Raw genomic sequence first — 9,961 nt, 5'->3', positions numbered from 1 at the left:
CAAAGGCGGCAGGCGCAAGGGGCACGGACGGTTGATCGGAGCTGCCAGGGCTGGCCATCCCGGTCCCCCTCCCAGGCCTGGCCATTCGTGCGGGACGCCGAGCCCCTTCCCCAAGGACTCTTCCAGAGTAGACTGTCGTTGCTCCTGCGGCCCCTTCTCTGGGCAAGCGAGGCGGCCCGCCTCTCCCTGCCTCAGCAGAGAGGGGGCAGCAAGGGCAGGCCAGGCCTCGCCTCGCCTCGTGGCCGGTCGCTTCTGGATCACTTCCTCTCATCCTGTTATCATGTTCCCATCAGATTCCAGGCCGCGCTGCTGCTCTGTTGGGGCGAACGGAAATGAATGTGAGGCACGCGCTAAAATAAATGGTCGTCTTTTTAGTGCCGGCCGCTGCAGTGTCGGTCAGTCCCGGTTCCCCTGCAGGTGGGGACGCAAAGAGCTGTCCGAACTCGTGTGAGGGGGAGAGAGAGAACCCTCCTCTTCGGCCAGGGGGCGAAGGCTGACCTGAGGGGTTCCAGCACGGCTCTGAGGGAGGCGGCACCCGGGTCCCGCCTCCCCTCCCACATCTCGGTGCAGGCGAGTTCGGACTAATCTCCATCCTGAGTCCAGCATCGGATGTCAACAGGAAAGAAATCCAGCTGGAGTATACTGGGGGGAACGGAGGACCGACCGTTGCTAAGGAAAAGCACGGAGTGATCCCAGGGCGCGCGCTGTCTCCTGCCCCGGCTGCGTCTTCCACCGTGTGTGCAGCTTCCCCCCAGACGTCCACGGCAGAAAAGGCACCCCTGCGCGGGAGATTTGGGCGGGTGTCTGGGCCCCGGGCCTGCCGTGTGCCGCATGTAAAGCGCGCGCGATTCCTTGTGCCACTGCAGAGCGTCGCAATTCAGCATCCTGCAGATGTCGGCTTTTGTTGGAGAGCGGGCCGGATCCAGAAGCGGCCGTGGGCAGCAGTCTGGCTGAGTGGGTGCCCCGCAGGACTGAAAAGGCTCTAAACCAGGCAGGCCCACCGGCTTTGCCCCAGATGTGGCTGCCGTGGAGCCATGAGCTCTCCCTCCTGCTTGCCCGCAGCTGGGGGAGCCGGCCTAAGCCCTGGCTGTGGGGAGCCTTGCCCCCCCCCCGCCCCAAGCACGGGGGCTCTCGCACAGTTGCCCAGGAGCCTTTGAGAGCACAGCAGGCTGCAGCTCTGCAGGGCGCCTCGTTTCGCTTCCCCAGCTGCGCAATCGGCATGGGTGTCCGGCACCGTGTGGGCCCAGCCGCTGGCGCCCGTAAAACACTCGGCATCCCCGGAGCAGAAATCCAAGCCCCGCTTCTCCGAGTCCCAGCATGTCTGTGTGGCCGTGTGGTACAGTCCAAACCCCGCTGCTCCGGTTATCACAATCCCAACCTGGTGAGTCACTGGCATCATTTCCCCTCTGTGGACATTTTTTTCCAGGGCAAGGAGAATGCGCCCCTCGCCACCGTCTCCTTTTCCTTCCCTACCTCATTCTTCTTAGAAAGAATGTAGGGGGGGCGGGGGAGATTTCCCGACAGGAACCGATTTCAGATCTTTCCCACACTCCCTCCTGTTTCTCTTCTCCCTCCCCCACAGAAAATGCATTTCCAGGCTGTCTGAGCCGGACATGCTGAGGTGGGGGGCAGGAGAGGGATAAACAGCTGGGGGGGCCGGGGGGAGAGCAAACACAGGAGTGTTTAGAACATAAACAGGACGTCAGCCTGGACAGAGGCCTGCATCCCCTCTGGGCGCTTCTTGCAAGGTTATGGCACAGTGATAACTCCCTTTCTTCACTTCCAAAAACAGGAAGGAGGGGCGGGCTTCTCTGCCCACTGTGAGGGCAGGTGATCCCGGAGCGGCTGGGCTGGGGGTGCCCCCCGCCACTGCCTGGGGTGCGTGACCTGCTGCCGGCAGCAAAGCGGAGCGTCTCCCACCGGAAACCTGCCCGGGGCGCGCCCCCCTCGCTGCAGTGGGCCGCTCTGCGCGCCCCTCGGCCCCCCTCCCGCCGGCGCTCGGATGCGCTCCCCCTGATTTCCTCGGGTGCCCTGCCAAGGTCACCCGCAGGTGCTGAGCCAAAAACTGGCACGGGGGGGCGGGGGGCGAGGCCCTGGCAAGCGACCCGGAGGGGGAAGGTCAGCGGGCCAAGGGGCCCCCGGAGCAGCGAGGGTGGAAAGGGCCCCCGCAAGGGACAGAGCTGCACCTGCCTTGGCCGCGGGGGTGGGGGCGGGGGGGGGCGCGAAGGCGGACAGAGCTGCTCCCGAGAGCGCCTCCCGCCCCTCCCTCGCCTCGAACGAATAAATGCATCTTGGAGCTGCCAAGGTCTTGTCTCATTGCTTCCTGTTTGGTGTGTATAATGAATCCGTTTCCTGGACCTTTTGACATTACCTCACCCCCGGCCTGCCCTGCCGCGTCCCCCTCCCCTCCCCTCCCCTCCCCTCCCGCAGCTTCCTGACGGAGGAGCTGGATTTCGGAGTGCGGAGAACCACCGGAGAGCGGAGCCGCGGTGGGCGTTGCCGCTGCAAGGCTGGCCGTGCTCCGAAGCGCTCTGGCGAAGGGAGCTGCACGGTGCCCCTCGGCGGGAGAGCTTGGGGCACTTGCCACCACGTGGGGTGAGGGCAGAGCCCCCGCTTCGGCTGCCAGGGTCCTGTGGCACCCCGGCACCTCCGGTTGCCAGAGACCCTGGGAAGGCCTCGGCTCGGGGACCTGGTGGACGACAGGTCCGGCAAGCATCTCGGAGCTCGCCGGCCCCGTGGCCGGAGCAGCTGCAAGGCAGCCTTAATCCCCCCTGCCACCAGCTGCCTGGACGCGCCGGACCCCCACTCCCGGGCAGGTGTGGCCCAGCGCTCCGAAGGGCACCCGGCTGGGCAAGGGCGACACAGAGAGCCTCTGGCAGAGCCCCGAAAGAAAGCACGTAATGCGGGGCTTGGCACCAGCTAGTGCAAAGAACCCAGCCGAGCGCATGGTCCAGAGCTGGAGGGCAGCGAACCGCCTTGCTGCCCCATCAGAGCCCCACGTGCTTGGGAGAGGCAAATCGTGCTTCGCCCAGGTGGGTCTCACCCGAGAGGCTGACCAGTTTGCGGCTCCCACTGCAAAGAGGGTACCCCTCGGACATCCTCTCGGGGCTTTGAGGGAAGCATCTTGCTTCGGGCTGGTTGGCTGCACACAAGAACAAGCCATGTAACTTCTCTTGGCTATATTGTATCCTGCATTTTTTAATTCTCACAAGGAACCCTAGGTAACAAACACCCCACCACCACCCCCGTGACAGCCCTGAGAGTCTGTGACTGGCCCCAGGTCATCCGGGCAGCTTCACGGTCAAGTGGGGGCGAGACCCCAGGTCTCCGAGGCTCACGGCAGCACCCAAGCCGCCACGACGCACGGGTCTCTGCTTGTGGAAGCTGGTGTTGCTGCACTTTTCACTAAGCGCTCCTTGGAGGAAGGGTGGGACATCGTACACCAGAAAGGTAAAGAAAAGCAAAATCGAAGATGAGGGTTTCCTTCTCAAAGACAGGCTGGACGTGCACATGGTGGGCATGTCGTGAGCGGAGCCGGCTGGAGCCGGGGGTCAGACTAGATGGCCCGGGAAGCCCCTTCCGACTCGCTCTGTTTCCATGTTTCTCGGGGTCTCAATGGCAGGAAGGCTGTGGGACAGTTATCAGCTGCAGCTGATGGGGGAGGTGTCCAACCTGGGTGGACGCTGCTTTTTATTGCTCAGAAAAAGCCCTTTTCCCCTTCCCTGATGTGCTCCGTTCACCATCTGCCCGCCCCCAAACGCTCAAGCTGCCGGGCGCAGACAAGCTGGAGACAGCAGTGCTGCCGTTTCCTTCCGCTCATGCTTCGAGCAAGACCCTGCACTTGTCTCCCTGCTTGGTGTCCCCCCCGCTTCCCCGGGCCCTGCGTCCCTCCTCCCCCTGTGGCGTCTTGGCATAGAAGGGTCATACTCAGATCTCGAGCACCTGTGGACCCCCGCCTGGTGGTATGGCAGAGGCGCCGAAGAGCCTTCAGCCGGAAGGCCGAACTGGTCCTGGAGCAGCGGCCAGGGGCCGAGTCCAGAGGCTGGCAGGGACACGGCAAAGGGGAGCCAGACAGCCTGTCCCCCAAATCGGCATATTTTAGCTCAGAGCTCTTGCTGCCAGCGGCCTGGGGAAAGCATTTCTCCCCCAAAAAGATGTCAGACGCAGCAAAAGCATCAAGCAACTAGCAGTCCAAGGGAGAGACTTCGTGTGATCCCTGAAGGCTGGCATCCCCCCGCCCCCCAGCAGGCTGGAGCTTCGGCATCCCTGGTTAAGGGAAAAGGGCATCTATTTGCTGAGCACTTTTATATATGCCCAGGAAACCCGTGTGGGGCTGCCTCTCTCGAGTTCCACATTCTCCATAAATACCCTGCCGTTCTTCCCTGATCCAGCTGCAGTGAGGTCGCCTGCAGCCCACGGGGGCTGCCTTCCCACGCCTCTTGAGTCGCGTTCTCCAACCTGACGCGTGTTCTACACATCTGAAGGGCCTCTGCCGTCATCCCTAGCCAGCTGCGGGGTGATGGGAGTGGTAGTCCCACTCGCTGAATCCGGCACGCTGCTCTCCATCCCTGGAGGAGCTTACCGGGCAGGGGCATCGCTGCTCTGGGCCTGCCAGCTGCGGGCTGGGGGAGAGAGGGACTCTGCGCAGGCACAGATGCTTCGCACCCCCCCCCCCCGGGATGTTTTCACAGTTGTGTGCCTTCTCCCCCTCCCCATTCTGTGCTTGCTAATTTCAGGGAAAACAGAAGGGGAGAGAGGGAGCTGTAAATTACCGGCGCTGACAGCAGCCCAGAGGGCCGTGCGTGTCAAAGAAGCTGCCACAGGAATAAATCAGTGCTTCAGACACGCCACCGTCGAAGTGCTGCTTTCTGGGCCGGGGGAGGAGCGGCGGGGAGCCTTCCCCAGAAAACGCAGGCAAGCCGGAGCATCCCTGCTCGCCCGTAAATCAACCCTGCTCCTTCCAGCAGCATTTTCTCAGGCGCAAACGACCGCGTTGGATCGCACGAGTGTTTTCTGGCCGACTCTGTGGCCAAAGCTCCCGTGCACGTCTCTTTCCCCATGTGTTGTTTTGTGCCTGCTGACTTGAGGCTGGAGATGAGGGGGAAGTATTCTTCATATGCGCAGAGGCACCTGTGGCTTGTCTTGCTACTTAAGGTTTCCTCCAGGGATGGAGGGACAGACATGAGCTAATGGCTGCACAGGCCTGCGCTTCACGGAGCGTGAGAACCAAGGAGAGGGGGGGCACCGTAAATTAACCACCAACAAAAGCATAAAGGCGTGTCTCTTGACGTCGTTTGAGCGCATTAATTATTTTTAATACAGCTTTCTTTAAAAGCACCTAACGGCTTGCCAGTCCTCCCCGACGGATCGTACCTAGCTAGTCTAATATTCATTTCTTGGGACCTTCTCTAAGGAAGGCCAGCCCTGGGTACCAGCAGTAGTGCCGGAAGAAACGGGGACTGGTTTCCTATTCAGTTGTGCCCAGGCAGTTTTCCTCTGGGCCGGAAGCACTGCAACAATGAGAGGGAATCATTCCAAGAGCGAGCTGGCACATCTCCCTGCGGAAGGCCCCTGCAGCATCACCCCTCCTCCTGGGGGGCCTCCCGGGAGCAGCTGCTGTCCCCTCCTGCTCTCTGTGGGCCCTTGGGCTAGGCGGCCTCCGTGGGGGCCCCTCCCTCAGCCACCCCCTTCTCCCCACCATGGCCGCCAGCTGCGACCTCTTTCTCCCAGGGCTCCCACTTGCTGGCCTGGCAGGGGGCAAAAAGGCCACGGCCCCCGCCGCCCCCCTCCCGGATCAGAGCAAGCATCCAGAAGACAAGCCGGCTGCCTGGGGGAAAGGAGGCACTGGTGAGTTGGCCTCCCCAGGGCCCCGGCCCTCAGCCCCAGCCCGGCCCTGCCTGCCCGGCCCTGCCCTGCCCTCGTGCAAAGTCGTGGGCACCGAGAAGGCCTCCAGGTGTGCTGACCACAGCCAGGTGCTCAGCCCAAGGCCCGGGGGGCGTCTGCAGCCCCCCGAAGCCTCCTGGCCCCCCGCTTTCCTTCCACTCATACCCCCCACATTCCCCGGGTGCAATAGCACACAATGCAGAAAGTTGTTTCTCCTCGCCCATGTGGGTGATGGGGGGGAGAGCCACGGGCAACCACGGCTGCTTCACACTGCCTTCCCCGACCTGGCGCCTTCCAGCCGCACTGGGCTTTTAACTCGCATCTTCTCTGGAGATCGTGGAAGCTGCATGTCTGACACACGGAAAGCTGTTTTGAAACACGGGCACGGTGGTGGCCGCTTGTCACTTGTTTACCGGTTTACACTTTTGCATGTGTGTGTTGCCAAAGAGGGCATCCCCTAACGACCACAGCTTTCCCTCCTTCCCTCTGCTCACCCCACCACCCCAAAGCCGCCTCCCTTTCAGGCGTCAATTGCCCTCTCTTGACTCCGCAGCGCCTGTGCCAATATTTTGACATCTCTGGTTCTTAATGCAGCCATAATGTTTGTTTACAGCTCAGTGTGGTAAAGGAAACGAGCCGCTGCCCGGGAGCTGAATGCTTTTGCTGAAAGGGGGTGTTGGCTGCCTTCCCGCGAGGCCTTTGATGGCTGCAAAGCAGAGTCACGGCTGTCGGTCTATGATCTGAGGAGCTCCGTCCTCCACCACGTGGGCCCTCCTGGATCAGCCAGGGATCTGCGCAGACCGGCATCCCGCCTTTGCTCGTCCACGCCAGGGGAAGCCCAGAAGCGGTGCTTTGCTGGCCGTGCCGCGCGTCTGTGGCCAGGGCCGGCGCTAGCAGTTGCTCAGCGATCATTCTCGAATATTTGAAGGAGGGGAAAGGGTCCCAGAGGCCCTGCAGAGCACAGAGGCAACCTCCTTGGCGGGCGGCTGTCCAGCCCCCACTTAACACCTCTGGCAAAGGGGGGTCCTTTGGCACAGCTTCCAGCAGAGGACTGTTCTGTGAAGGGGGACACCTCACCCTAGCTTTATAGCCACTGACCGGCCCCGTTAAGGAACCCGTGTGCGCGCGAAACCCTCAAGCGCGGGGAATGGATGATCACGTCGTTTTCTGCCAGGCGCTGATGGTCGGTCTTGTTTTCTCCTCTGCCCTGAGACTTCCACTCATCTGCTGAATCGGGTCCTTCCCCATGATTAATGTTGATGGCAAAAAGATCTCTTTCTCTCTGTGCCGTTTATACTCTCATCAACCACTCCGAGAGCCCCCATGCAAAGAAGCCTGGGGACAGTCCAATCTTTTCCTGCGCGGCTCCTCTCCCACCCCGTCCACTTTTTCCCGGAGCGGATCCTTGATCCTGGGACAGGCCGGGCCCCCCCTCGGAGCTGTCCTATCCCGTTCGGAGACGCCTGCAGGGGCCGCTCTTGGCTGCGGCCAGCCCGCATGGGCCTCTGCGCATCCCTCGGGCAGCTCGGATCGCCCTCCCGCCATGTGTCCAGGTGTGAGAGAGCGTGCCTGCGTTCCAGCGGCCCCCCAGGGCTGAGGGGGCACATTTCACACCCCGCAGGCACATGGCAGGAATGTGGGCGTCCCCGCTCCACACACCGGGTCACCTTCCCTGTCGCCTCCGGCACCTTTGTCTGGCAAACGTATCGGGGGCGGGTGTCGCGGGAGGGTGAGAAAGCGTCCCTGGGAAAGGCTTAACGGCCTGCCGTGGAAGCAGCAGTCGCTGGCCTTTGGGGGGCCGGCTTGTCTACAGCGGCGGCCGCCGAACTCACACGCGGCTTTGCCAGGGCTGTGTGTGTGTTCCCGACCGGCAAGCACACGGCCGGATTGAATGCAGGGTCTGGTGCACTGAAACCCATCCTCGTTTGGGGGTCGCTGTTTTTTACAAGTTTCTAGTCCTTCAGGTTTTGAGGGTTTGATCCGCATGGGCAGGCTTTGCCCCCTCCAGGTGGGTTGGACTGGGGGTAATTTGGGTTAAAGTCGAATACATCATGAGGGCAGCAGGTGTGGAGAAGAGCTGCTCCGAAGCACAGGGAAGAATGGCCCCTGTGCAAGTGCAGAGTGCATTTATCTGACAGCGCCCAAAAGGCAGTTTCTGGGAGCAGGTCCTGAGCCAGAGGGTTGTGTTTGCAGCCTTGTGCCCCCCAGGGCAGGTGGGGACAGATGTGGGGGGAGGCAAGCTGAGCATGACTCCAGGGGGTGGGGCTCCCTTGGCATGCCTGGTTCCCCAAAAGCCAACGCAGGAGGAAGCCGATTTTGCAGTATGGGAAGAATCTGGCATTCAAGGGACGCATTCCTGATGGGGCGCATGGACCCAAAGGGTGGCTGTCCTTCCGGCTCATTTAGCTTGGCGATGAATCGTCTCAGGGGAGCCAGCTGGCTGCACGTCCGTCCACCTTTCTGCCTCTGCGCACTGGATCGCCAGCCGGCACCTGCACCTCTCCCCCGCCGTTCTGCCCACAGCCTCATTACGGTAATACGGCAAGCCGCTGGTCGCCAGGCGTCCCGGCCAGGAGCTGCGGCCAGGCCTCCGGAGGGAGAGGCTGTGGCGGAGAGGAACCACGGCGAGCACCAAGTCACCCCCGAGCGATGCCCCTCGGGTGGGGCAACACAGGTTGTGCCCGGTGCGTCCCTGTCTGCTTAGAGCTGAGCCCGGTGGCTTTAATGGGGTTTCTTCCCAGGAGGGGCCGGTGCAGGGACTGCGGCCTCTGGACCACACCTGTGGGCCCTTGGCAAGCCGTGCTGCGTGTGGTGTCCAGATTCGGTCCCGGCCTGTGTCGCATCAAAACAGACGTACTTCGTCCAGGTCAAATGAAGCAATGGTTGGCGCTTGTCAGCTTCAGGGTTCCACTGGACCCTTCCTTGCAGAGACACGAAATATATCCCGGAGCCGGTGGGCTTGCGCACCATGGCGAGCTGATCCAGGGTAAGAAAAGCATCAAGAGGGGCGAAGGGAATCCGGGGGGATGAACACGCTGAAAGCCGCTAAGGGGGCAAAGCGAGGCGAGCTCAGGCGGAAAAACAGCTGGGCATGCTGGGAATTGTAGGCCTTTCACTCTCCGAGTCATCACTTTGTGATGGCCAGTTACCATTTTGCCATTAAAACCCCCCACCCACTTCGGATCGCCCACGCTGCCACCTTGCCCCCCCCCCCCCCCTTTCCAGCTCGCAACTAGATTCCTTTACCATCGAGTGCATGTGCCTGGGTTAGTTCTCCCACACAGGAGAGCCTTGGGGGGGAGGAAGGGGCGCAGCGAAGGGCCTGCGCCCACGGACGGACGGACGGACGGACGAGGCCAGCGACCCGGCCCCGCGGGACGCGCTCCTCCACCAACAAGGCAGGATCGCAGCCTCGCTCCAGCGCGCGGAGGGGCAGCGCCGCGGGCCTCGGAGGGGCAGGTGCCGCCATTTGCATACAGCTGGAGCAACCCCGCTGCTCCCGGGAGCCCCCTCTGCCCCCAGACCCTGGAAGAGGCGGCTGCAGGCCCGCAGCCCTGCCTGGCAGGCAGGCGGGCCCCCTTGCCTCTCACTCGGGAAGGAACTGGCGCGTAAGCGCTCGGGGAGACGCGGCACCGGCCCTTGCGGCAAGCAGAGGCCGGGAAAGGCAGCGAGGTGCGGAGGGGCTGACAGCGCCCTGGCCTGCGGGGGGGCGGGGGCGGGGGCGGGCCTTTTTCAAGGGACCTTCCGGAGAAGCCTGTGCAACAGCCTTCCCCAGCTCGGATCCCTGCAGGTGAGCGGGACCACAGCTCCCATCACGCCCAGCGAGTGGCTGTTGGGTCAGCGCCCGCCACCCCCGAGACCTGTATGTCAGGGGTCAGCCCCCCAAGCTTCGCTTCTTCCTTTTTCTGAAACTTAAAAAAACCCCGTAGTTTATGTCTCCGATTCGCTGCTCTTTATCAAGCGCTGGGAAGTGTAAATGCTTTCCACCTTCCCTTTTCCCGGCTCTGGGGGGTGGTGGTGGGGGGGTATTTTTCCCTGCCCTGTGACTTCGGGGCAGGGATGTCTGGGCAAGCGGAGA

General features: G+C 62.5%; 1 protein-coding gene across 1 annotated transcript in view; it reads left to right on the top strand.

Annotated features, from left to right (window-relative positions):
- The window catches only part of TIMM50 (translocase of inner mitochondrial membrane 50), a 33,593-nt gene extending 25,006 nt beyond the window's left edge, over positions 1–8,587 (top strand). The window contains exons 13-17 of the mRNA XM_044435443.1: positions 1,248–1,381; positions 2,431–2,595; positions 3,281–3,450; positions 4,737–4,914; positions 8,407–8,587. Of these exons, the coding sequence (XP_044291378.1) occupies positions 1,248–1,381; positions 2,431–2,595; positions 3,281–3,450; positions 4,737–4,914; positions 8,407–8,587 (828 nt within the window). The remainder of the gene's footprint in view (positions 1–1,247; positions 1,382–2,430; positions 2,596–3,280; positions 3,451–4,736; positions 4,915–8,406) is intronic.
- Positions 8,588–9,961: the final 1,374 nt, after the last annotated feature.

Source organism: Varanus komodoensis, unplaced genomic scaffold (assembly GCF_004798865.1).
Source record: "Varanus komodoensis strain SLA01 unplaced genomic scaffold, ASM479886v1 scaffold29_3, whole genome shotgun sequence".
Classification (NCBI taxonomy): Eukaryota; Metazoa; Chordata; class Lepidosauria; order Squamata; family Varanidae; genus Varanus; species Varanus komodoensis.
Note: the sequence above shows the minus strand (reverse complement) of the source record. Positions and strands in the feature narration are given on the sequence as shown.